Raw genomic sequence first — 27261 nt, forward strand, 5'->3', positions numbered from 1 at the left:
GCAGCACCCACAGCTGGAACCTGCTGGATTCCATCCTGCAGCATCACGCTGCGGCGACCGGGACTGCGTCCTGGGCTTCGCAAATACTGCAGGGTTATAAAATAATCTTTGTGGGGTTTTTGTTCTTGATTCTTTTTTATTTGGGCAGCCTTTTGAAAGCGTTTTTCTAACAATTTAAGGACTCCGTTTTCAAAAATGTTGTTCTTACATGGTAGAGAAAAAATGCCTCGAGTAAACCCAAATGCATGGATTGATACTAATGCGTATTCCTCATGAATTTCACAGCTTCACGAACCTCTTAAAAGCTTTTGGAAACCTCTTGATCCTGTTTATATTTGGCAAATTGTAGCCTGTATCTCATGAATATCTGTTTTCCTTAGCACGCGCTCGCTGTTGGCAAATGTAATTATACTGATTTCCTTCCCTTCGGAATCTGAAAACTTTTATCCACCATTTCTGCACGCCGACAAGAATGTTTTGTCACTCTCAGCAGAATACGCGTTTGGGTCTTGAAGTGATGAAAACAGCAAAGTAATGTATTCCACTAAAAGCAACTTATTCAGTATCATTAAGAATAATGTCATTTTCTATTTGCTCCAGAAGGTTTTTTGTTATTTAGTGGGAAAGTGGGTTTAGGCTTCATTTCTGAATTCTGTTTAATAGAGCCGTAGATGACCGCTTTGCTCCATTATGGAATATGCAATGCCAAGCATCTTTACCAGCTCATCGGCTCCGGCAGCCATCAGCCAGGGCTGAGACAAGAGCGCTGCTGGAGTCAGTAGGAACTTGGTTACTGCCGTCATTGATGGCCATTTATCAATTTATTTTAACGAAGAGCTTCATGGCAAGAGCTATGAGCTATCGATGAACGGAGCGCTTCCGTGTGCCAGGACTTCCTTAACGGAGCACTTGGAAATAGCGTCGTCGTTCCTCACTCTGCAAGCTGTGCTCGAGGAGGCCCCAGGATCTGGCCCTGCATTTTTAGGGTATCCTATCCTATTCTGTAGGATAATCTCTCCTGTGCTATCCCTATGCTATCCTATTTCATTACTTTTCCAGATAAATGGCTGTACCATATCTGATGGAGATAGCTTTCCTCTCGTGACTAGAGGACGATCCTGCCATTCACATTCAGGCAGTTCAGTGGATGGGATGGTTGGATTTTGGCCGTCCAGGGTGGTTGCATTTTGGCGGTCCAGGATGTTTGGATTTTGGCGGTCTGGAATGGTTGGATTTTGGCAGTCCGGGATGGTTGGATTTTGGCGGCAAGGGAGGGTTGGATTTTGGCAGTCTGGGATGGTTGGATTTTGGCGGCGTGGGATGGTTGGATTTTGGCAGTCCAGGATGGTTGGATTTTGGCGGCGTGGGATGGTTGGATTTTGGCAGTCCAGGATGGTTGGATTTTGGCGGCACGGGAGGGTTGGATTTTGGCAGTCCAGGATGGTTGGATTTTGGCAGTCCAGGATGGTTGGATTTTGGCGGCGTGGAATGGTTGGATTTTGGCGGTCCAGGATGGTTGCATTTTGGCAGGGTGGGATGGTTGGCATTCCTGCAGCCCCGGGTAGCTGCCGTCAGCAGCACGGGCTGCGCACGAGGCACCTCCTCAAGGGCACTGAGAGGGCTGGGCTCGACCTTCTGTTCTCCCCCTTCCTCTGTGGATCTCCTAGTCCTGCGGGAGCGAGGGAATGACCGGGGCAGTCGTTCCTGCGTGTGGGCTCACGCGGGCCCTCGGCCATTGGCCGTGCTGCGGTATCTGCCCCGTGGGGAGCAGGAACCCGTGGAACGTAGCGAGGGGGCCCTGGGCCGCTCACGGCGCGTGCGCCCTCAGGAGCGCTGCGGGCCGGTCAGCGTGACGTTGCGAGCACCGCGTCTCGCTTAATTCAGATACATATTACTGCTGCTAAAAGCCTTTACTAAAAGCCCGTGACACTGGAGATTTTGTGTGCAGCAGAGTGTTTCCAAAGGCCTGGTGTTCTGCATCCTCTAGGCATGGTCCTGTTGCTTTGTGTGCTCTCAGAGCTCATGTTGCTTTTTATTGCTCTACGTTGTGCTTGGGTGTTGTGGCAAAACATCGGGGGGACAAATAACCGTGCGCGTTGGCTTCCCCCATCAGCAGGAGTGGGTGGCTCCTCTCTCTATAACGCAGACACGAGCGGGCCCCGAGTCCTCCCGGCTGCGCCGCGGCAGGCACGGGTGGAGCGGAGCGGAGCAGCGGAGCGGAGCAGGCACCGCCGCACCGCGTGGCACCGCGTGCTCCGTGCAGCACGGGCGGAGCGGAGCAGCAGAGCGGAGCAGCGGAGCGGCGCAGGCACCGCCGCACCGTGTGGCACCGCGTGCTCCGTGCGGCACGGCCCCGCGGACCGCGTGCCCGCCGGCGATCCCGTGTGCTGCCCGCGGCACCGCGCGGCTGGGAATGGCTCGCTAAGCACCAAGCTCCCGGGACTAATGCTGCCAGTGTGTTCGGTGCTGTCTGCCGGGAGGAAATGCCGCGTGCTCCCGTGGCATAGCAATGCACAACAAATAGCTCTTCGTTTTTATGCTGTTTGGTTTTGGTCATTTTTCGTATGAAGTGCTCCTTTTCAGCGCTCCTTTGGGAAGGGGCAGTGTTTTGATATGAATAAAGGCGCCAGATTCATTGCAGTGGCGCTGCTGGCGCCCGCCGGGGCCCTGTGCGGGGACGCTGGGGACAGGGGGACAGCGCCTGCGTGCGCCTGCTTGGCTGGGAACGTGGCGTTCTCAGGGACTGCAACAAGTCGTTTTTCACGGGAGAAAGCACCAGCAAATCATCCTTTGAGTTACGAGAAAAGGGAAGAAAGACATAGCGCACTGTTAATTACTGATACTGTGTTGATTTTCCATACGAATGTTTCAGATTTAGAGCTTAATCCGTTATTTGCCTGCGGACAAGCTCCCTACAATAATCCGTCTTTCCTATGACAATGTATCCTAAGGTCGCGGAGCTTAGGAAAAGAGCATCTGCAGGAACTGTGTGCAGCAGCCAGCACCCCAGAGGGAAGGAGCTGTGCTATGGGTACCCCATAGGGGTCTTTAACCAGGCAGTGGTCGGAGGCAGCGCGGTGTGCCGTGGAGCACGGGCATTGCGGGGAAGGGTTTGCAGGGAGCCGCAGCAATTCCCTGCGGTTTGGTCGCTTCTTTGTGCCGTACAGGAAGGCTTGGAAAATCCATGTGCTCCCAGCAAGGGAGCTTGCCGCTAGCGAGAGCCCTCACTAGCTCATGGGTGCGTTGGGCCGGTTTGTGAAGGTCCGAGAGCTTCCTGGGGAGGCCGAGCAGCGCCACGAGCGCTCCGGTGCTCAGCGCGCGCGGCGAGCGCGAGCAGCTCGCTCAGGACCTACAGCTTTTGGGCAGAGGGTTGGAGATGCTCAGTAATGCCCCGTGGGCCGTGCTGACGCCGCAGCGCGGGGCTGCGCTCAGCTCCCTGCCGTGCGCCGTCCCTCTGCGCTGCTTCCTTTGCTGAGCGCCTGGGGGAGGCTCCCCAACCAACGCGGCCCCTCGGCGCTGTGTTATCCTGCCTCCCTTCTCACGCTGCCGCCTCGCTGTCTGCCCGCAGGTGTTACCTGGAGGACGGAGCCTCGAAGGGCGCCTGGCTCAACCGCTCCAGCATTATTTTCGCTGGAAGCGATAAGTGGTCGGTAGATCCCCGAGTCTCCATCGCCACAGCAAACAGGAGGGAGTACAGCCTGCAGATCCAGGACGTGGACGTGACCGACGACGGGCCCTACACCTGCTCGGTGCAAACCCAGCACACTCCCAGGACCATGCAGGTGCACTTAATTGTACAAGGTATGTGTTCACGTGAGTGCAAATCCCTGGTGAAACGTGCCTAAAAAAAGCCAGGTTTACAGATGGGGAAAGTCTACTAAGTCTGTTTGTTGGGGTATGTATTTTCTGTCATAAAGATTCTTCCCCTGATACGCTACTCCCTTTCTTTGACCCTCTATTTTTCCTTATTCCCTCTGCTGTATAAAACAACGTTGCCTCAGATGAGAAATGCAATAGGGCCGGGACAGGCACCCGTGCAGCTGCCGGGCCAGCACCGGGTCCCGCTCGGGCTGTCCCGGGGTGGCGGCTGCGCAGGAAGTGTTTAAAAAATGCAACGGGTCGTTGGAGCTTCTGGTGTGCGCCGTTAAAATCATTATTACAAAACAATAATTAACCCATCAGCTTAAAAAAAAACAGAACAAAGAAAGCAGTTTCTAAAAATCAGAAATAAACCATTGATTAAAACCAAAATAAACAGTGAATGCGACAACATAAGCTGCTTTTGCTGCAGCATACAAATGCATAGTTTTGTTTTCTTCCAGACAGCAGTTTTCTCCGAGAAATATTATCCTAGATTGCAATACCATTAATAAAAAACATCCGTCTATTGCCACGGGATGCTTCCCTGTGAGGAGCACCGGAGAGCAAGGCCCTAAGTTTGTATTTATTGTGTTATTCCAGGGTGAGCAATCCTTAACTTTGATTGTCTTTGTAATAGCTAATGCCCTCACACAAGGGGCTAGGAAACAAAGCTGCAAATTAATTGCACACATAAAATATATAAACAGAAGCCTATAATTAATTAAGCTAACTACAAGAACTTACAGAAATAATGACTCAATAGTTAAAAATATGCACAATTATTAAGCGATTGCGTTTATACCTTCAGAAATGCAAAGTATAACCGCAGGCTTTAATTTGTTGGTGTTTGGTGTGCTCGTCATTACCATTTTCTTGTGCATTCTCAATGAGCACGGGGCGATGAACGCCGCAGCGCGGAGCGCACGCGGCCGCCCGGCCCCCCGCGGCTCTCGTGTGCGGTGCCTTTGGCCTGGGGTGCGCGGGGCGGCCGCGCCGATCCCGAGGATCCAGAGCGCGGCCGGGCGCTGCCCCGGGCGCGGGGATGTCCCCCCAGCAGGAGCTGTCCCTGGCGGCGGCGGTGCCGTGCCCGGCCCCGGGCACCCGGCGCCTTCCCGGCTCCCTGCGCTGCTGCTGGCGCCGGCAGCTCCCCTTGGTGCTCAGAGCGTTCCAGGCAGTGAGTGCTCCTTGCTGGCTAACGCAGCCGTGATTCCCGGGATGAGACGGGGAAGGGGGAAGAGGGCTGAGCCGCAACCAGCCTTCCCTCCGGCCGCGGTGATGAGCCTGGCAATGGGCCCCAATGGGTCCTCGGCAGCCGCGCAGGGCATGTTCCTGTGGGGGGAGAGCAGCAGCCAGCGCCGCTGCCGGGGTGGACTGAACCGCGCGGGCCCCGCGCAGGGCCCGTAACGTCACCGTTACGCACTCCGTCCTGCGTGTAGCAAGGACACCGAGTGGGAGAAACCGTGCAAAAGAGACAAGCTAATGTCCTGTAGCCCTCCTGAAAGGGAGGAAGAAACTGCGGTGAACGGTATTGCAGTGACCTTCCTGAAGGGACGTGAGCATTACAGAGTAATTAATTAGCCGTGCGGAAGGTGGGAGTTCTTAATCAACTCCATCTGCGTCGGAGCCGATGCTTGATCCGCAAAGTCATGAACTGCAGACGACTTAAATATCAGATGTTTGCCGTAGTAGCATTAGAAAATGAAACACCTCTCACCATGCTACATCGCTCATAATTTCCTAGGGAAAGGCTGCCATTCCTGCAGTTTCTAGTCTGACATTTCTTCTGTCAAAGCTGAAGCTGCATCCTCGGTGCTTGTGTTTCCCTTGCAGTTTGCAGCAATATTAAGACACGTTTACGTGCCCGTGGGAGTGAGTTCTGCGCCAGGGCAGAGCTGCAGGCGGAAGCTCCTCCGCCGGCCCACTTGGTGCAGCCTGCACGTGAATAATTCAATTAGCTATGGAAATGCAATTTAAAGATTTAATCCATAACTACAACCAATGCTTTTGTTTTAAGTATGTATAATATTTCCAAAGTAATATTCAGGGCCCTTTTTCTGTTTAATAAACCCCCTTAATGTCTCCTAAATATTAATGCGTTGATTTAGTCTTTGCAGTGTTTGCAAAGTCTAATTTATTTCCTCAGCCTGGCCAAGAGGGACTTGCATCCGGAGCTAACAAGATCAATCTTACCCAAATTTATTTAAAGTGGGACAAAATAAATATGAAAAGACTTCTAAAATCATACAACACCCGCTTCCCGCTGCAGGAGACAGCCCATGGCTCTGGTACGTTGCCGGCGCTGGAGCAGGACGCCAGCCCTCGCGGCAAGGACGGCCGGGCTGCAGCCGGGGCCAGGGCCGGAGCGCGCGCACCGAGGGCCCTGCGTGCTCCGGGGCTGCTCCGGGGCTGCTCTGGGGCCGGAGCGCATGCACCAAGGGCCGCGCGCGCTCCACGGCTGCTCTGGGGCCAGGGCACATGCACCGAGGGCCCGTGTGCTCCAGGGCTGCTCTGGGGCCGGAGCACACGCACCAAGGGCCACACGCTCCAGGGTGCTTGTGCCCAACGTGTGTCTCACACGTGTCGCTGACATGCACAGGGTGCAGGGCGCCCAGGCGCTCACACCAACGCGTGTCTCGTGCCCGTGTCCCTGACATGCGCAGGGCGCTGTGGTGCCCGGGCGCTCATAGCAGACACGTGTCCCGTGCCCGTGTCGCTGATGCGTGCGGGGTGCAGGACCCCAGGGCACTCTCACCAGCGTGTGTCTCACACGTGGCGCTGACGCGCACGGGGTGCCCGGGTGCTCGGGTCTCGCTGGGGCGCATGGGCTCGGCGGTGGTGCACAGGGAGTGCGGGCGGGTGCCGAGCGGGGCGCCCTGCGAGGGCCTGCCCTGTCCCACGGGCTGGGCCGTGCCGTGCCGGGCCGGGAGCAGCCACCTGCGGCCAGCGTCAGCATCGAGGGCCAAAAACACCAAAATTAGCGCCCACATTTTGGACTCCCCTTAAGTGCTGCTCTTCCTGGAATAATTAGATAGTGCCGCCTGTAAAGGCGTGAAATGATGTGCAGATTGGGCTCCTCGGGAAACCCGCTGACGGAGCCGGCCTGAGCTGTCCCCTTTGGAAGCTAATTTATGGAGCTGCCAGCGGTCAGCAGTAATGTGGCAATTAGCCGCTGACGTTCCCGCTTCATCCTCCACGCACAGCCCTCGCCTCCGCGCTCTGCCTTCTTCCTGTCACTCCGCGCTCCTATAGAAGCAGAATTATTCATATTAACGTTTTAACTGGGGTTAGAGGTGGTAAAAACGTGATATTCACATACACGAGCACGTTAAGAGAGTCCTCAAGGGGCGGCCTGAGCAGGGGCCGGGACACAGGCAGCTCCCCCGCCGCTCGCCCCTTGGTGCCGGTGCCGGCCCAGCCCGTGCGCGGTGCCGCGTTCCCGCGGGCGTGCTGCGCCTGTCCGGGGGACGAGCCGCGTTCCGCCCGCGCCCGCCTGGCCGGCGCCGCCTTCCTTCGCGCTGGAGACACCCACGATGAGGCGTGAGAAGGGGTCACCGAGTGCCTAGACACAGAAGCGACGGAAGTGAAAAATGAGGTGAAATAATGCGTATGTTTCAGCTTAGAGCAGCTTGAACACGGACACACAGCCGTGTTTGGGTGCATCTCCCCGGGTTCAGTTCTGCGGGTCAGAGTGCTCCCACGCTGATTTTGCCCTTTGAAGAGGCCTGGGCCGTGCGAGCGAAACCGGGCCGAGCGCTGGGGTGATGGAGCTGCGCTCCACACAGCGCGTGGGGGCAAACGGGGGCGACCCGAGTGCGGGACTCCAGTAAACGGAGCCTACTCTGCCGGCGACGGGGCCATTTTTAAGCCTAGAGAATCTTACAGTGTGGAAATTTTGTTTTGTCTTTTATTGTCTGGTGTGATGCATCATGTCCGTGTTGCATCTTCCGTGCGTGTTCTCCTTCTCAATTAGTGCCGTCCTCGGGAGATTGTCACCTGGAGCAGTGCGAGGGGCAGCGGGCTGCAGCCCGCGTAGGAAAGGGCTTCGCGGGAGCGCGTGCACGACCTCTTAATATACCCGTTATTCAGTAAAGCTGAATAAATTATACATAAGCAAAAATCCTCTGCCTCCAGCGGCCAGCCCATTAATACAGACCCGTAGTCAGGAAGGCTCCCGTTAGGAGAGCGGGATGAGGCAGACGCAGGTGCCGTGGTTGCTGAGACGGGCTCCGTCCCCGCGGGCGACGCCGCTGCTGACCTCGCCGAGTGATCGCAGCAGCAACTGTCAGACCAGCCAAGGGGTTCGCTTAGTTACCTCCTAATTACTGACTTAGGCACCACGGTTCTTTATGAAAGGGATCAGGTCTGTTCCATTCCATTGTTACGGTTCTTCAAGGCAAAGAATACAATTAAAGGCAAAGGGAATTTTCCTAAATGATTAAGGTTTAATTCATTTGGTCCCAGGAATTAATATGCTTGTAACTACATTAGCTAGAATTTGAAGGAGGTTACCCAGATGTTTGCATTCAAAACAACAAACCAAATCAGCCGGAATTTCCAATCGTGTGTGTTGTTATGCAGTGCTGTGGTGGAGCTGAGTCCAGGTTATTCTGTTTCTGCTCACTTGGTGCAAAATCAGAGCATCCTTTGGAGCAAACGGGCGTGAGGAATGGCGCTCCTGCCCTGCTTTCCAACGCTGCGCCGGGCCCGCGCTCCAGGAACGCCTCGGCCAGCCTGGCAGCGAGCGGTGACGCAGGACCGTTCCTGCGGTAATTCCCCTTGTTAGGAATCCCCGCTCCGTGCCAGCCACATTCCCACCAGAACGGAAATCTGCACGAGATAAGTTACCGGGGCTGTGCATACACCATACTATATGTTATTGTACAGGATAATCACTGGTAAAAGATGTCATATTTTGCACCATACAAGAGAACTGCAGCAAAATGGAAACTACATAGGGTTCTTTTTTAATACAATCCTATAATGTGGCTCTTACTGTTTATTACACCTGTTTCTCACAGGTCTTTTATCCCAGCTATTGCAGTAACCGCTTAGGAATCTTTGCAAATAGTCTCTCCCTGCGGCTAAATTTTGAAAACTGTGCTTAAGGAGAGTCACATCTGTTCATTTTCTGCCCTTTTTTTTTTTTTTGTGCAACATTTTGAATATTTATCCCTTCAGGTTAGCATTTAAAGGAGAGAATTAAAAAAAAAAAAAGAGTCTCATGAGGGAGATGTGAACTGGAATCCAAGCACCCTGATTTGGGCAGATAAAAAGGCACTTAGCAAGTGGGATATTACAGGGCATGTTCATCAGCCTGCGGTTTCGCTCGTGCCTCAAGGCCAGCGCTGCTGCGTGCGTTACAGTTGGAATAACCCCGTTTTTGCGTTCCGGTGGGCGTTGTGGCAGCGAGGGCAGGTGCCGTGCAGGGCGCTGCTCCCGTGCTGCTCGGCAGCTCGGCGTGCAGCGGCGCCAGGAGGAGCGGCAGCGCCGCGCCGGCGCGTGGGGCAGCGGCGACGGCAGCGCTGGGGTCTCCCCGGCTGGCCCGGCTTTGCGGCTGGGGGATTTGCAAGATTAGGCGCTGTGCCTGACTCGCTACAGGGAATAATATTTCAATAGATTTGGTTACAAGAAATACCTGAGCGCCTTCTAGCCCCCGGCAGGCAGCGTGGTTGAGGGCGCAGGCCGCGGGCAGGTGCTGTCGCCCGCAGACTCGCGGTCCCTCCGTGTCCCGGCCCGCGCGGCCTCGCCTGGCTGCCCTGCTCGTCCTCTCCTTGTCCCATCGCACCTGCAGCTGCAGCCTGACAAAGAAGCCAAGGGCTTTGGGCTGGCCTGGCTGAATTTTACTTCACCCCTAAAAAAACCACCCTAAACACCCTTTATTTTCTCTTGGTTGGGTTCAAGCTGTTTTGGGTTTTTTTCCAGCTTCGGAGTTCAACCACTTAAAGAAAAATTCCCTCCTTCACTTAGGTTTGCGTTACAAGTTTTCAGAGCTATACTGCAATTTCAAGTAGGTTTCAAGGGAGGTAAGATGTGACCATGGTGTAAACTCCTAGCGCACTTCATGTTCTGACATTCTGTATTTTAAATAACAGTGTACAGAAAATGTAAATTCAAGCGGTGAAATGCATTAAATATAACATTGCAGTTAAATTTTCAGCAGGGTTCCTTGACTACATCTGAACTATTTGAAAGCACATTGGGTTTTTGAGCACAAAATGAATAATTTCGCAAGTAAATACTGGTTTTGCATCTGCGCCTTCACCCATGCACGTACCTGTTTTCTGAGTGTGATTATGTGCGCCAGGAGTGTTTATTCGTACAAGTCTGGTTCGAGCACGCAGACACAAAAACAAGCAGCATAGTGGCAGAGCCGCCGCGCTGACCCACCAACGCGTTCTGGGTGCTGCTGAAGAGCGTGGGCGCCGTGGGCGCCGTGGCGCGCGCAGGAGGGACGCGGTCGGCGGTTCGTGTCACCCGGTCTGTGCCGCCGCCGCGTCCCCGCTCCCGCTCCGTCCCCTCCCGCCCGGCTCTGGGCGCTCCGGTGTCCCGGGGTGGCTGCGGGACAGCCACGGCCGCCGGCCCCGTCGTCACTGCGCCCAGGAGACGCGCAGGGGCTGCGGCGCGTGCAGGGGAATTCCTTGTTCAGAATTGCCATTTGTTTATGTGAACAAGCGGTAAACTGCTTGCTCCCTGTATGGAGATGTCCCTTCCTCATCACACAAGGAATTCTTTTCTTGTCAAGCACCTCGGGCTCTTGGAGGAGCCTGAACACCCGAGTGGTGACTCGGAGGCAGGATCTGTGTTTTATTTCACCCGAGGAAGGTGCCACGGAGCGCCCCGCTCCCTCCTGCAGCCCTCCAGCCCCTCGGCAGCGCTCGGCTGTGGGGAGGAGCGCGACGCGGCTGCGCCCGGCGCGTCCGGCACGGTCAGCACCTCTGCTCCGGCTGCAGCTGCACACGGGGCCTGGAGGAGCAGGGGGAACATGTCGAGAGTGCACAGAACTACCTGCGTTCCTCAGCTTGAGGATTGCAGCTGCGTTTTGTGCTTTGGATTTTCAGGTTTGTGGTTAAAAATAGAGCTGGAGCTGTATGAGAATATCGTCAGGGAAGCAGGAGCGGCTCTCTCCGAAGATCCCTGGGAGAGGAGCGGCTCTTTCCGAGGATCGCTGGGAGAGGAGCGGCTCTCTCCGAGGATCCCTGGGAGAGGAGCGGCTCTCTCCGAGGATCCCTGGGAGAGGAGCGGCTCTCTCCGAGGATCCCTGGGAGAGGAGCGGCTCTCTCCGAGGGCGGCTGCCTGGAGAAGCAGCCGGGGCTGGCGGGAGGCTGCAGCCTTGGCGAGGGGGGCGCGCGGGCCGGGGCTGCCCCGGCTGCACCTGCTCCGGAGCTGCGTCCCGGCGGGAAGCAGGGGGGCACGTGGGACCCGCAGTGCCTGAGTGCGGCTCCCGAAGCCATGCCGAGGGAAAAGATGGAAAGGCGTGAAGGAAAGCTAGAGTGATACTGCACTCCGTTTCATGAAGCTTTCTCTGACTTCAAACCAGGGTTTTGCAAGCCAATTAGCAGAAACAGCAGTTTTGTTGTCTGCATTTCCCTTCTCTGCAAAGCATCAGACTGCTGATAGCAAATACCTCTCAAGCACAGCATACAGCTTTTCTATTGCTCTATTTTCCCGGTGATATATTGAGTACAGTAAGGAAGGATGTCACAGGGTGATGAAGGGGCTGCAGAGGGAACAAGCGCGGGTCTCTGCCTTCCCTTTCAGTGGGTCAGCAGCACGAGTCACGGAAAACAGGGAAAACTGGGGGCATCAGGCGTGGAGGAATGATCCTGTGCAGCAAGTGCCTCTCCACTGCTGGGAAATGGCCGCATGGCCGAGGAGCTGTGGGTGGGAGGTGAGGATCCTCCCATTCCTTGGAAGAGGGAAGCTGGCAGGATCGGCGGAGCCTCCTCGCGGCAGCGGGAAGCGGGGAGCACGAGCGACGGCAGGACAAGGATAGCACAGCAGCCCCAGCATCGCTGCACACGGCAGTGGGAGAAGGCGGCCTCGGGTCTTTTAGGGCACTTTCTGTTAAACTTTCCAGATTTTACTGAAACGTTCATGAAAATATATTTAATCGAGGTAGTTGCTGAATTTACATAGGTAAATGTTTGCCTGCTCTAAGTCAAAATCAGCTGCCATCCTGCAGTGTCAATAACATTTCCTTGATCTCTGTTAGCCTTTGCCCATCAGTCTCGGTGGGAAGCGGGGTCCCTTTGCGTGGTCACTGGGTGCAGCCCCGCGCCGCGGTGCCCTCGACGCAGTGAGCCCGTTCCGCGGCGCGCGCAGAGCCCGCTCTGCCTCACCGGGCAGGGTTCACAGGGCTGCTGGAGAGGCTGGTTAGGTGCCCACGGGTTTCGAATTCAATTTCTCCTTTCGCTTCAGTATTACCATATTTCTCTGGCAATGCAGGGCACTTATTCTGTATTTTAAGAATGATAGTCAGGTTGGTCCAAAACAAATTGATCACTGGTAGCAGATAATGCATGATAATAAATTTCTAGTGAGGGGATGTTCAATTAGTTTATAGAAATGATGGTTGTACCACTAATGATAGGAAAGGAGCAGAGAGAAGAGGTTAATCAGAGCCGGGGAGAGCGCTCCTTTCTGTGAGGCTTTCCTCGTGCTCTTGACTGGCACGAGTTGGAAATGGATGATGAGCAGAGACCCGCGTTTCCCTTCGCCGCCGGCGCGAGGGTCAGCGCCGGGCAGGGACGCGCAGGGCCCCGGGCACCGGCCGGGAGCCGCGCTGGGAGCGGCACAAGAACGAGGGAATATTCCGGGTTTTCCGGGTTTTCCCAGCTGGGGGCTGGAAGCATCTGGGCCGCAGGTGTGCAGCGCTGCCTGTTGCTCCATGTAACGTAGGCGAGGAATTTTTAAAAGCTTTATTAAAGCAGTTCAGGAGCTGTGTGTGTTCGGGGGCCGAACATGGGAGCCGCTGAGCACCGGACTCGTGTTATGGCGGGGTGCTGTGAGGACGGGGCTGGCGCTCGGTACCGGCGTCCTGGCCGCGCCGGCGAGGGCCGCACCGCGCGCCTTGCCCTCCGCTCGCCACGGCCCTTCCCTGCCGATCGGAGCCTTACGTGAGGCTGTTGACTTGCGAGTATTGAAAATAACACCGCAAATTTGCAGATTCCGCTTACATTTGCAATCAAGAGCAGTACCACCAGCTGGAGGGAAGCGCCGCTTCCCTCCTCGTCGGAGCGCCGGGGCCGTTGGTGAGCAGGGACAGCTGTGCTTGCGTCCGGGCACGGAGACGGTCCCTTCTCCGCGCGTTTCGCAGCCCCGTTCGAGCAAGCGCGTCCGTCTCCGCGGCTTTCCCTTACGGCTGTCTCCCTGTTTCCTTTCAGTCTCGCCCAAGATATTCCGCATTTCCAACGACCTCGTGGTGAACGAAGGGAGCAACGTGACGCTCGTGTGCCTGGCGGCCGGGAAGCCGGAGCCCTCCATCTCCTGGAGACACATCTCGCCGTCCGGTGAGCGCCGCCGTGCCCGGCCCGCGCGCGCAAGGGAGCGGGAGGCTGGCGGGAAACAGGCGCTCGGAATCGGAGACCCCGAGCATCATTTTAGAGACCCCGAGCAAAATGATCGTTTTGGAGACCCCGAGCATCATTTTAGGAGACCCTGAGCAAAATGATCATTTTGGAGACCCCGAGCATCATTTTAGCATCATTTTAGTTTGGGCCCAAGCGCCTCGCCTAGAATAGGCAGCAGTATTTGGATGCAATATAGTGACAAGTCTGACTTGTAGTAAACACTTTCTATTAAGACAAAAACAGGGAAATGCACAGGAACACCAATGAGTCTCTAGAAGCAGAAAGAAATGCTTTTAAAAAGTCAATAAATCTAATTTAATTTCACATTGAACCTTGCATGATACAGCATAATCTATTAAAATGGTTTTATTGAAGAAGTTGAATTTTATATGACAAATGCAAGCTCAGGGCACAGGGACAGCGGCTCCGCGCCCGCGTCCTGCGCCGTGCATGGCCAGAGCCCGAGGGGCTGACGGGCTCTCCCTCTGCTCGCACGGCCGCTCCCAGCCCTGCGGCCCCAAGGACGGGCTCCGTGGGCAGCACGGCTCGCCCCGCGGGCCGTGGTGCGGGGAGCAGCGCGCTGTGCAGAGCAAGGCCTGAGGAAAGCAACTTTGGACTTGGAAAGAATGCCAGGGAGTTCAGTGTGAAGTGCTCGGCAGTGGGGTAGGGAGGAAATTCCATGGCGGCAAAGAGTGGGTTTTTAACTAGATGTGAAGCAAGTGTTTCACCAAGTGCCTGGCCGCTGCTCTGCTGGGTGGAGGAGAGCTCCTCCGTTCCGTAGCAATGCAGCGTTACCTGTTCTGCTTTGCAGACAGCTGTAAATGACACTCAAAACCAGTTACAGTTCTCTCTGGCAAGCAGGAAGCTTGGATTTGTTAGCAAAAATGCAGGACAGTTGAAAACGCGAGATTTCTGCCAGGGTTTATATTCCTCCTGCTGCAAATTACCTTTATCTAAACATAAAGTTCATCAGCAGTTCATGTTTCCTATCGGCTTTCTCCTGTAATTCCCGGTGGTATTAATGAGGCTTACATACAAGCATCACATCCAGAATATAACACTAAATTATATTAAAGAATTATATTTAGAATATTCTTAAATTGTTTGTCAAAGCTGCTACTAAAAGATAAGAAGCTGAAATCTCTGAATACAAATGATTCATTGTAGACTAATTCCAAAATATTATCAAGATTTGCATCAATGCAGCCTTCACTTGGATAAGGTTGGATTCCATTTTTGTGAACAAGAGATAAATGAACCTTTAATAGGAATAAAAATAAAATCTCTTCAGAGATGATTTTTAACATAGTACGTAAATTATTGGCCTGTAATCTTTATGGTACATGTTTAACTTGCAGTCATTATGTAAATGCATTCATTATATAAATATTCATTTTACCAACCCATTATGTAAATCCACCAAATCTCCACATTCAGTGTAATGCTTAAGGAAAGCGGAGCTGGGCTGTGTAATCTGAAAATCTTGTATTGTTGAAATGCCACTGGAATAAATTGCAGGTATTACTTATTTTCTTTTGACATTTAAGAGCAAAGTGCAGCACTGATAGTCTGAGAGCGAAGCGGCACGTGAGGGACGGGGTGCGCGGGCCGCGTTCCTGCTCGCGGCGCCGTGCCGTGCCGTGCCCGCCGCAGGGGCAGGGCCGCAACGCCGCCGTTCCGCACGGCTCTGCGGTGCTTCCCGGTGAGACGCGCTGAGTGCCCCGCGCTGCCCGAGGCGGGACCTTCCCGCCGCGTCCCGCAGAGCCGGGGGCCGCGTGCCGCGGCGAGGCCGCAGCGAGGGGCGGCAGTGAGCCCTGCTGCTCGGCGCGGCTGGGGCGCGGGGCTGCACCAGCGCGGTGCTTCCTGGGCGCAGCGGCTCTGGGGGCAAGTGTCTGTATTTCAAACGGATGCGGTAGATGGGTGAGGAGCCGCGTTGCCCTGGCCGGGCGTGGTGCGCGCACACACACGGAGAGCGGCCCCGCGTGCTGGTGCGAGGCCCGGCGTGCTGGTTCGAGGCCCAGTGTGCTGGTGCGAGGCCCACCGTGCTGATTCGAGGCCCGGCGTGCTGGTTCGAGGCCCCGCGTGCTGGTTCGAGGCCCCGCGTGCTGGTTCGAGGCCCCGCGTGCTGGTGTGAGGCCCGGTGTGCTGGTGCGAGGCCCCGCGTGCTGGTTCGAGGCCCCGCGTGCTGGTGCGAGGCCCCGCGTGCTGGTGCGAGGCCCGGTGTGCTGGTGCGAGGCCCCGCGTGCTGGTGCGAGGCCCAGTGTGCTGGTTCGAGGCCCAGTGTGCTGGTTCGAGGCCCGGTGTGCTGGTTCGAGGCCCCGCGTGCTGGTTCGAGGCCCCGCGTGCTGGTTCGAGGCGCAGCGTGCTGGTGCGAGGCCCTGCGTGCTGGTGCGAGGCCCGGTGTGCTGGTTCGAGGCTCAGTGTGCTGGTTCGAGGCCCAGCGTGCCGGTTCGAGGCCCCGCGTGCCGGTTCGAGGCCCGGCGTGCTGGTTCGAGGCCCAGCGTGCCGGTTCGAGGCCCCGCGTGCCGGTTCGAGGCCCGGCGTGCTGGTGCGAGGCCCAGTGTGCTGGTTCGAGGCCCCGCGTGCTGGTGCGAGGCCCGGCGTGCTGGTGCGAGGCCCGGCGTGCTGGTTCGAGGCTCAGTGTGCTGGTTCGAGGCCCCGCGTGCTGGTGCGAGGCCCGGCGTGCTGGTTCGAGGCTCAGTGTGCTGGTGCGAGGCCCCGCGTGCTGGTTCGAGGCTCAGTGTGCTGGTGTGAGGCCCAGTGTGCTGGTGCGAGGCCCAGTGTGCTGGTGCGAGGCCCAGTGTGCTGGTTCGAGGCTCAGTGTGCTGGTTCAAGGCCCCGCGTGCTGGTGCGAGGCCCAGTGTGCTGGTTCGAGGCCCGGTGTGCTGGTGCGAGGCCCAGTGTGCTGGTTCGAGGCCCAGCGTGCTGGTGCGAGGCCCAGTGTGCTGGTTCGAGGCCCGGTGTGCTGGTGCGAGGCCCAGCGTGCTGGTTCGAGGCCCAGCGTGCTGGTGCGAGGCCCAGTGTGCTGGTTCGAGGCCCGGTGTGCTGGTTCGAGGCTCAGTGTGCTGGTTCAAGGCCCGGCGTGCTGGTTCGAGGCCCGGCGTGCTGGTTCAAGGCCCGGCGTGCTGGTTCGAGGCTCAGTGTGCTGGTTCGAGGCCCCGCGTGCTGGTTCGAGGCTCAGTGTGCTGGTGTGAGGCCCAGTGTGCTGGTTCGAGGCCCCGCGTGCTGGTTCGAGGCCCCGCGTGCTGGTTCGAGGCTCAGTGTGCTGGTGTGAGGCCCAGTGTGCTGGTTCAAGGCCCGGCGTGCTGGTGCAAGGCCCCGCGTGCTGGTTCAAGGCCCCGCGTGCTGGTTCGAGGCCCCACGTGCTGGTGTGAGGCCCAGTGTGCTGGTTCAAGGCCCCACGTGCTGGTTCGAGGCCCCGCCTGCTGGTTCGAGGCTCAGTGTGCTGGTTCAAGGCCCCGCGTGCTGGTTCGAGGCCCAGTGTGCTGGTTTGAGGCCCCGCGTGCTGGTGCAAGGCCCCGCGTGCTGGTTCAAGGCCCCGCGTGCTGGTTCGAGGCCCCGCGTGCTGGTTCGAGGCCCGGCGTGCGGCCCGCGCGGGCCCCCGGGCGGCCTGGCTTCACCACGAGGAGGGCGCCAAGGCCGGCGCCGCGGGGCAGCTCCCACACGGGAGCCCGGCACTGCGGCCGTTCTCCTGGCGCATTCCGTCCCTCGTTCCCCGTCGGGGCAGCCGTGTGAACACCGGCACTCAGCATGGCCGGCCTGACTGCGACTGCCTCTGCACGGCCCGGAGGGATCCCCAGAGCGCCCGTCTCCGGCTCCACTTTGGGCCTTTCCTCTGCAGTGGGGCCTGCGGCCTCTGGGGCTTCCCTCCGTGCCTGGACGTGTCCTGCACAGGAGCCACCTTGTCTGGCTGTGAAACTCTCAGCTTAACCAAGGGTCACTTCTCTTTTATCAGCATCTCTTTCCTACAAAATTGCTCTGTTTGCTCTTCGTGCCTCTTGTCTTCAGGTTTGCAGTGTCCTCCAGCCCTCAAGCCAATTTCGTGTGTTTTTTCTTTGCGTTCTGTGCGATTTTCCTCCTCAGATATGGAGCAGGGCTCCCCCATAGCCAAGCGCCCTTAGACCGTGTACGTTCACGTGGTCCCTCGTGCGAGAGGCCGTTGTGCTGGTGGCCCCGGGCGGGCAGGTCGCAGCGGTCCTCGGAGAGGAGCCCGTCCCGTGCCAGCGCAGTCTCACTGCGGTTCCACACCCAGAACCCCCAGGAAGCAGGAAAATCGGCTTCGGGTCATTCTCCCGGGTGAATCCAGGCTGTTCTGCGCATCCCGTGGCAGGACTAGCCCCAGGACTAGCCCCACGTCGAGCTCTGCTGCGCACGCTCATGTTCCCGCGAGGGTCCTCGCTCCCTGCTGCGTGAGGTGTCTCAGCAGTCGCGTATTAAACCAGGCCTAAGGGCTGAACAGCTGTTGCAGTTCCTGACCAGGGCTGGTTTGTAGTTATTTGACATCCCAGTGAATAAGGGGAAAAAAGTCACCCCTGGCTCACGGGAAGTCTTCAGAGATCTTCCCTCCTGCTCCGGCCTTGCAGCGGCTTTTCCCTCTTGCAGAATGGTGTTTAACGCCAGGGGAGGCCAGTGCTGCCCCTCCAGAGCCCTGTCCAGGCCAACACACCTGACCTGCTGCCCCTGCCTGTGTCCGACCAGGAGTCCTGGCTGCTGCAGCCCCAGCAACATGGGCAGCTGAGAGGGCCCCAAGCCAGGGAGCAGCGACAGGCACCGGCAGGGCTCGTGGAGCCGGGATTTTGCTCCGGGATTCTTCGCTCTGGCTTTCCTCTATTCCGGGATAGAATTGCGTGCTCTCGTGAAGCTCTTCTCTGTAGCCACGTGTCTTCAAACACAGTTACTGCCTCAACCTCGTAGGAATATTCTTTTTTTAGGTTGGATTGGCAAAGGTTGTGTCACGTCTTGAGTCGCTGTATTTGTTCATAACTAGGGCGTGCGTGCAGGTAGCATAAATAGGCTTGCGTATATGTACGTATATATCTTCCACATATAATTATTTAATTGCTACCAGAGGGGATCTCTGGAAATAAAAACAAGGCGAAGATGAAATACCATGCAAAAGAATAGCAAAGATGAAATGTCGTATCTCTCAGTAAAAAACTGATAAAACTCCAGACTTTGCTTTTAATGTATTCCCCGAGAAAAATATTTATCTCTAATATTTACTAAAAGCTCTCTCATGTGATTTGGATGCAAAATTTCCAGGGGCATGAGCTTTTAAAGATGATTTAATTTTAATATTTTCAAAATGCGTATGTGAATTGCATAAAATACATGGGGTTTGCAGCTTTATAAAAACACATGCATAATGCTGCTGCATAGATTAGGTTAATAGCCCAGCACAGATCCCTAGAAATGCCAGGCTTGTATAAAATACGTGTGTGTGCGCGCATGTATATATAGATACACGCTCACATTTTGTGTAAGGGATGTATGTAAGTGTACATAAATGCAGGCAAGGCGCGAGGACGCTTCGTTGCAGCACGGCTCCGCGGGGCCGTTCCCCTGTCGCCGCCGGCCCCGGAGACGGCGCCTTTTCCAAGCTGATCTTGGAAACGGGGATTGAATACACATCAGTTATTCCCTGGATTCAGCACACGTGGTTTTGGTGCATACCGTACATTTAGAGCAATACTGAGGCTGGAGGGCACTTCAGTTTCATAAATTAAAAGTAAATTTTGACATGCGACATGGGCGCGTGTTGCATTTTATATGATGTTGTTGGTATTAGAAACAAACCGGGAACCCCGCTGCCGGAAGGTGTTTCCCATCCTCTCCTGGCACACGCGAGGCTCCGATACCCCTGTCCGAGCCGCGGTGCCTCGGGGCGATCCCTTGGGAAGCGGGAGAGGAGCAGGACTGTTCCAATGGCAGATGGAGCGGCCGTGCTCTCCGGAGCTGCCTTTTGCACCAGCAGTGACATCTGTAAAGGAATGAGCCCCTCTCTAAGCGCCCTCTCCGCTGTGTCCTTGCAGCAAAGCCCTTTGAGAGCGGGCAGTATCTGGACATCTACGGCATCACCAGGGACCAGGCCGGCGAGTACGAATGCAGTGCCGAAAACGATGTCTCCGTCCCCGACGTGAAGAAAGTGAAAGTCACAGTAAACTGTAAGTGCTGTCGCTTCTCGGGGCTGAACGCGGTCGCTGAGCGCGAGGAGCAGGGCTGGTGCAGGGGGCTGCGGCCGCTCCAGCCCCACGTCTCCCTGTGTGGACAAGGTTAAGGTTCACATCTGCCCCCGGGCAGGACAGTAACGATGCGCACGTTCTCCTGTGTTTTGCTCTGGTGTGTTTAAACCAGGCCATTTCACTGGGTTGTGTACTTGTGTACCTGCTGGGGTTTTTTGGAGTAATTATCCAAGTAATTTCCAAGCAGTGCTGTGGTCAACAGGTTATAATGGGTCTGATCTAGTTTGCTAAGGTTGTACAACAGTCTAAAGAAAAGAGTTCTGAAATGTTCTGAAACATGTTTAGGTGATTCGGTTGTAACCTATCCCTCTGGAAATATAAATTGCCAGCAGTAGAAACAGCAAGCTGGTTCATGCTGTCATCCTAGCACAGAGACAAGAAAAGGCTGTGCTAAAATGCGGTTCCTAACGACGTGTGCTGCTCTGTTGGAGATCGCTGGTCCCCAATGCTCCGGGCCTCCTCGGAGGCCTTTTCCTTAAGTTCCTGTGGAACTTTCGGTGCTTCAGTTTCCGGCCATTTCCTCTATCCTATCAGTGGCCACCACTGAAAAGAGACCAGCACCATCCTCCTCACTGCCTCCCTTGAGGTACTTCTAGACACTGCTCAGGTCCCCTCTCAGCCTTCTCTTCTCCAGCCTCTCCTCGTAGGGCAGATGTTCCAGTGTGCCACTCCGTGCCGCACAGCTGTCAGCTCGTGCCTCGTTCAGCGCTGCCCTGCGCCGAGCAGGATGAGCCCTGCAATGAGGTGGTCCTGCGGGACAGCGTGAGGGTGCTCGTTCAGAGTACTGCACCACGACAGCTTACATGGCTACGGTGTGATCCAGTGTTACCACTCCATCTTGTTAGCGTTTTCCATTCTATTCTTACACGGCCAATGCGGATTCCTGGCTGACAGTCTGCACCCCCTGCCCCGAGCTCGGAGCACGGTGCTGGTGCGGGCTGGCAGGATGTCCATGTCCCTGCCGGGCGCTCGGCTCCTCGCGGTGCTTCCCGGCTCCTCGGCCGTGCTGCGCTCGTGCCGCGCTCGCCCCAGCTCACGGCGAGGCAGCAGCTCCTGAAACGGCGCTCGCGAACGCGCCGGCCGCGCGGACTGCCCGTGTCCCTCGTCCCCGCTGGGGACCGCGTCCCCCTGCCACGCTCAGCTCTCCGGACGCGGCTGGCTGCGGCGTGCCGGGAGCCTGCGCGCTTCCTGGCGGAGACCTGGCGTCTGCTGCCGTTCCCTGCCGCGGGCAGAGCCCGCTCGCTCAGCGCAGTCACTCCTTGGCGGACGTGTTGTCTCCTTGTCACCTTCCAGGGGCTTTCGCACCCCTGGTAGCCCAGTGGAGTCTCCGTAGGGGCTGGGAAGGCGCCGGCCGCAGCGCTCCGGCCTGCAGCATCCTGCAGGTGATGGCATGGCCGGCGCTGCCCTTGGAGCCGTCTCCCTCACGCTCCCTTGGAGCCCGGGGCTCTGCAGGAAAGGAACCCGCTCCTCCCCTCTGCTCGTGCTCCAGCCGCCCCCGGGTCCCGTGCCCGGCTGTGGGGCACCGCCGGGACCGGGTCCCGCTCCTTGGGCGGGCGCTGCCGCCGGCCGGTCCCACTCGGGTGCACCCACGCGTCCCCTGCTCCTTCCCGTCCCCGCCGCGGCCGCTCGCTGGGGCGGTTTGTGTTGACTTTTGTGAGAGAGCGCCCGAGTCTTGTGTGAGTTTTAAGCAAAATGTTTGTTTTTTCCGTAGACGGGTTAGCGTTGTGCAGAACAGCTTAACTCATTAGCATTTCTTAGAAGTCTGCCTTACTGTTGCTATGGCGCTTTGCATAATATTATGCATAATATGCTGATTTTACTTTGAAATCAGACATACTGTACAAGTCACTAACCTAATTATATCTGTAACCCTAACCCTGCTGTGCGAAGCATGATAGGGCCGCGGTGTTTGCGGGGGCTCCTCGCGCCCCGCGCGCTGCTGGGCGCCGTCGCCCTCCAAAGGGCTCTGCATGCGGTGGGGACCTACAGGAAACGTCTCCTTGGCGCGTTTCTTAGTCTGGGTTCAGCAGTGAAAAACTCCCTCAATCAAGGTGAATGCAATGTAGAATGCAACATACACCCGCTGCAGGCCGTGTCCACAGCCGGGTGCAGGGTGCCCCTTCCTCACGGCTCTCCTGGTGTCCTGAGGAGCAGAGCGCACGGATCCCGTTAGCTGGTGACCCCGCGGGCTGCCTCGTGTCCCCCTTGGCTCCGCTCTCCTCTCCTTCCAGGCTGTTGCAGGAGGGAGAGGTTGGGGTTACGGAGGTGGGGTAGCATTTTAAGTGCAAAGTGAAGGCGGGGGGATCCTTCTGACCGCGCGGGGCCAGGAGCTTCCCGTTTCAGTCCATCACAGCTGTCTCTGATCTGCTTTTCCCATTAGGATTAAATTAAACCTGGTTCTAAAAACCAGCCCCTCTGTGCTTTGTAGGTGTGAAGGTTGCAAGTGCAGAACTGGGCCCCTGGGCGCTACTGCAGTTAAGGAGATGAGGGAAGCCCAGGGAAGGCTGGTGTGGGCAGCGATCTGCTGCTCCATGCGGGAAGTCTGGGATCAGCGTCGGGGCCTTCTTGTCCCTTCGGGTTTGGTGGGCATTAGGGCTAAGTCCAGGTTACTGAGCTGGGAAATGTTCCCATCCCTGGCATTGCTGGTGCGAATTGCGTGGTGCCCTGACACAGTAACGCTCAACGTCTGGTTAAAAACTGGTCTGATGTTCAAATCCACTCTGCATGGCTGCAGGAAACTGTTTCTATCCTCCCTGGCAGGGAAGGAAGGCTCTTGTGAAAGCAGCGTTTGCTGCTTTATGATCTTCAGGTTTTTTTATTAACATTTCAAAAGTCAGATTAGAACACCCTAGTTCAGGTAGTGATGCTCAAGTAGAAAGTGATCGTAGTGGTGCTGGTGGTGCTGGTGATAGTGATGGTGCTGGTGCTGATGGTGGTGCTGCTGGTGCTGCTGGTTCTGGTGCTGCTAGTCGTGCTGGTGATGGTGCTGATGGTGCTGGTTCTGGTGCTGGTGGTGCTGGCGCTGCTGGTGGTGCTGGTGCTGGTGGTAGTGATGGTGCTGTTGGTGCTGGTGTTGGTGCTGGTGTTGGTGCTGGTGCTGCTGGTGGTGCTGGTGATAGTGCTGGTTCTGCTGCTGGTGCTGGTTCTGCTGCTGGTGCTGCTGGTTCTGGTGCTGGTGCTGCTGGCGCTGGTGCTGGCGCTGGTGCTGGTTCTGGCGCTGGTTCTGGTTCTGGTGCTGGTTCTGGTGCTGGTTCTGGTGCTGCTCTGCCCGCCGCTCTCCAGCAGCAGCCCCGCGGCCCGGCCGGCTCCGTGCCCTCGGCACGCGCAGCGGGAGCGGGGAAGCCGGCGCGGGCTGCAGGACGGCGTCCGTCCCCGGAGATCCCCGGAGCCCCTGGGCCGGCGGCGCTGGAGCGGCCCGGCCGGAGCAGCGCCAGGTTTGCTCCACACGGGCCTGTTTCTTCTGAATTACACAAACTTCCTGAGAGCCTTTGGAAGCAACGAGGATTCCTGGGACTTTATTGCTTCTCGTTAGGAGAAGGACTCGTCTTTCCCTCTCTCCGTGCTTGTCACATACCAGTAGAGGCTGTCCTGTCTCTACAAGCTTACATCTGCCGCAGATTAGGGAAGGGGGGACTTCTTTTTAATACAGAGCAATAGCTCCTGGACCTTTTATGGCTCCTTCTCATTCTTCATGAGATACATATGTATATCAGATATAACACACTGTCAGCGAACAGTGGTTTTCAATCAAAAAGACTGTCAGCAAAGCTGATTCACTAACAAGAAAGCTGTCAAACTGTGACAGCTGCTGTCTTTGCAACCCCAAACAATCTGCTCGGTGCTAACGCTGACTTATGCTTCCATTTATTATACAGCAGTAATGAGCACCGTTCCCAGGAACACCGTGCTGGTGAGTACACCTCGCTGCTTCGCTGTGCGAGTAGGCTGCATCACATCAAATCCAAGGTGCACAGTGTAGGGTTTCTGCAAAAAAGTTCTCTTTCTGTCACTTATTTATTCTGAATTCCAAATCAAGTTTCAGTATTTACCCTGTTTTTATAGTTAAGCAGGAACCTGATGATTTTATTCCTGTTAGAAGGTGAGAAGAGTGCAATTAGTGTTTTGCAGTTGTGCTGAAGAGCGGTACCCAGCCCCACAAAGCACGCTGCGTTGGCAGGGTTGAGCGCAGGACGTGTCGTTACAGGAGGGCTCGGATAACGTCAGGACGCGGGGATCACAGCCTGCAGCCCAGGTGCGGGGTCAGGCTGACCCACTGCCCAAACGCAGGTGCAGCTCTGCTGTTCCAATACTTGTCTGCCCCGTTTACACAGAACCAAAAGCTGATATCAGGGAGACTCCGTAAGCAATTGGTTCCAGCAAGAGCTCAGCTTAGCAAGGCTAAATCTCCCTTGCGGATCGTGTTTTATTATTGCTTGTCCTGCCCGTGCAGGAGCTGGGGCAGGGTTGCTGCCAGCCTTCCGCAGTCTCTTACACGCTTAGAGATTTGACGTGTCTGCAGCGAGCTGCCTTTTTAAGCTCAGGTAATCCCAGTTCTTTCTGCTCCTGTGCGCTTGGAGCTCCGGCGCCGGCCCCTGCGCTGGCCGTGCCGCGGGCTGCGCCGCGTCCCCGCACGGGACGGCTCCCCGTGCCGTCCTGCCCCAGCTCACCCCGAGCAGGCAGCCAGCAGGCTGCCACGGGAGGGCTGTCACCCCGAAGGCTGCATCAACGACCGGTGTAACGCAAACCAGCGGAGCCTGCTGCTGCTGAGAGCCTGCAGGGGCTGCGTTGGGACGGGGACAGGGAGGCAGCTGCTCGGGAGGGAGTTAGCGGCCGGTCGGAAATACAGCGGGACCGACCAGACGTGTTCGTGCCGGGGATCACACAGAGATGGGCAGAGCGAGCGCGAGTTTGTCGGGAACAGGCCCCGTTGGCTCCCTCATTCCCGTGAATCACAGGGGAAGGCGGGAGGCGTCGCTGTGTGACACTCGCCAGCTTTTGGCCTGTTCCGTTTGCAGATGCAGGTGTGGGAAGGATGACCAAGGCGAATTGGCCGTGGCAGGAGTGCAAGCTGGCCAGGAAAGTGTTGGCATGAGGCTGCACGTCTGCCCTGCGCCCAGACCCGCTGCGCTTGCGGCCCAAACACTGCTTCCGTGGAGAACTGCCGCTTTCCTTACCTCACCTCGTGCCTAGCTTTCCTGCCGGGAGGTGCTCATTCAATCCTGGAATTTGCTGAGGTCCTTTGCTAACACCTTCCTCAGAGGAGCGGGAAGAGCAAAGGGAAATACCTGCTTCCCAGGCAGTTGCTCCCTCAGGAAGGGGGTGACCCCGTTTTCCCCTTCACTGCACGTGGGTGGTTGCACATGAAGGGGGCTGAGAGCGCGACGGCTCTGAAGCGCAGCTGCACGTGCTGCACGGAGCAGCCTGGTGCTGCAGGGAAGTGTCCGCCGCGCGCAGGCAGCGCTGCCGGCAGAGCGCGGTCCGGGGGCAGCGCGGCCCGGGTACCGGAGCCGGCCGCCCCTCGCCAGCACGGGCTGCGCCGCGCTGCGGGACCGCGTTTCCCTGTGCCCCTCGCGTGCTGCTCCCTCCGCAGACCCAGGGACCCTCCGCAGACAGGGACCCTCCTCAGACACAGGGACCCTCCGCAGACGCAGGGACCCTCCGCAGACGCAGGGACCCTCCGCAGACCCAGGGACCCTCCGCAGACGCAGGGACCCTCCTCAGACACCGGGGCCCTCCGCAGACGCAGGGACCCTCCGCAGGCGCCGGGACCCTCCGCAGGCACCGGGGTCCGCAGAGGCCCAGAGCTGCCGGGGCAGGTCAAGCTGTCTCCTCTGCGGGGGCAGGTTCAGCCTGTAGAGCTGCCGCTCTACAACCCCAATCCTCGGCTGACGACAGATCCTCCACAACAATCTCAAGCCCAAACAAGGCCAGGCCGCTGCCGCTCCGTGTCAATACCATCGTATTTCGTGTCAAGAGATTTGTTCTCTCGACTTGGGTAATTACAGCTGCTCAGTCAGTCTCTGCTGATGAGGAAGTATTGATGACAACTTTTCCCTCAAATTACGGGAGTAGGAGCAGTGGCGTATGAAAAGAGGCACTACGGTGACAACAGCCGTCTTTGTTACACCAGCTCTCTTTCAAAGAGCTTTTTGCTTTATTTTTCTTTTTTTTGAAAACTCTGAAATCCTCTTTTGTTGTCGCTCCTTGCAGGCCTCATTCAAAGCGCACAGAAGTCGATATAAAGACTTTGCCTTCGGTTACATTTGAGTCGATCCGCGCCGGGCAATGAAGGCTTTGCGGAAGCTGCGTCGCGGCCGCGCGAGGCCGGCGCGGAGCGTTTCTCGCCGCGTCCGTGCACTGCCCGCGCGCTGCAGCGGCGGAGGGCGCCGCGCTGCGACCCGCGCAAGGCAGCCCGTTGGTCTGCGCTGCGCGGACGCCCCGCGTGGCCGTGCACCCCCAGGCTCCTGGAAGGGCTCGGGCGCTCGCCGGACCGGGCTCCCGTGGGAGCTCGCTGTCGTGTGGGGAAGGGCCGCGGGTAACAGCTCCCCCGGGCAGTGAGCGCTGCTCCCAGTGCGGTGTCCGGCTGCGTCCTGGCTCCGGGTCTGCAGACGCAGCGGTGCGTGCAGGAACACGCGCGTCCCGGGTCCCACTGCATTCAGGGGTTTGGGGTGGCTCATCACGAGGAGATGAAAGGTAAGCGCTCGTAATTACTTAGCACCATGGCTGTTCCGAGGTGTCCCTGCACCACGGACCTGCCCCGGGGCAGGCCCGGCCCTGGAGAGGCGCTCGGGAACACGCCGGGAATCGGGAGGCCGCGGAGCAGCCGGGCAGCGGGGCTCTGCTCCGAGCAAGCCGGCCAGGGAAGCTCCAGTCTCTGCAGATTATCAGGAAGGCCATCTCCGTTGTGCAAAGTGTATGGAATGCTGTTCCCCTTGGAAAATGTAGCTACCTTATTGCTAAGTAGCAACAGAGTGAGAAGTAAATACTTGGAAGTTGCCCATGCCTGTTTTTCCAAGTCAGCGGCGCTTGGAAAGCCTGTTTGCTTATCCAGAGGTCTCCGCTTGGCACATTAGAGAACATTTTACTTACAAAAGAGTAGGCTAGGACACCAGATTAAAATCTCACGAAAATGGGGAAACAGGCAACTTTTTCTGACATTTACAATTAATGCCACAAAAATGTTAGCTTCATCAGACAATATGGTTACTCACAAAGGTGAAATCAAAAGTTACCATCGCTAAATGCTAGTGAAAAAGTTAATAAATTAAGCTCATAATAATTATGCACATGCTAGTTACAATAATTTACTGTCCATACCGAATCTTTATAAGCATTGTAATTAAATATAAAATGCACATTAGAACTATAATGAGTAATTAGGGCAACATAACTAATATGCATAGAAGTCCCGAGGCTCATTAAGCCGTTCGGAGAGGAGGCCGTTGAGGCGGAGGGGCCCCGCGCGCTGCGGACACCACTCGGAGCAACCCCTGGGCACGGGCAGAGCTCCGGGCGGGAGCCGCGCTGAGCACCTCCCGGAGCATCCCGGGAATGAGGGCTCCCGGTGCATCCCGGGAGCAGGGCATCCC

General features: G+C 56.9%; 1 protein-coding gene across 1 annotated transcript in view; it reads left to right on the forward strand.

The window, feature by feature from the left end:
- The first annotated feature begins 671 nt into the window (after window positions 1-671).
- The window catches only part of NEGR1 (neuronal growth regulator 1), a 52796-nt gene continuing 26206 nt past the window's right edge, over window positions 672-27261 (forward strand). Inside the window, exons 1-4 of the mRNA XM_088531964.1 lie at window positions 672-778; window positions 3569-3801; window positions 13245-13370; window positions 19463-19594. Coding sequence (XP_088388090.1) covers window positions 672-778; window positions 3569-3801; window positions 13245-13370; window positions 19463-19594 — 598 coding nt within the window. The remainder of the gene's footprint in view (window positions 779-3568; window positions 3802-13244; window positions 13371-19462; window positions 19595-27261) is intronic.

Source organism: Tinamus guttatus, unplaced genomic scaffold (genome assembly GCF_059628265.1).
Source record: "Tinamus guttatus ecotype Peru unplaced genomic scaffold, ASM5962826v1 Tinamus_guttatus_pri_ptg000441l, whole genome shotgun sequence".
Taxonomy (NCBI): Eukaryota; Metazoa; Chordata; class Aves; order Tinamiformes; family Tinamidae; genus Tinamus; species Tinamus guttatus.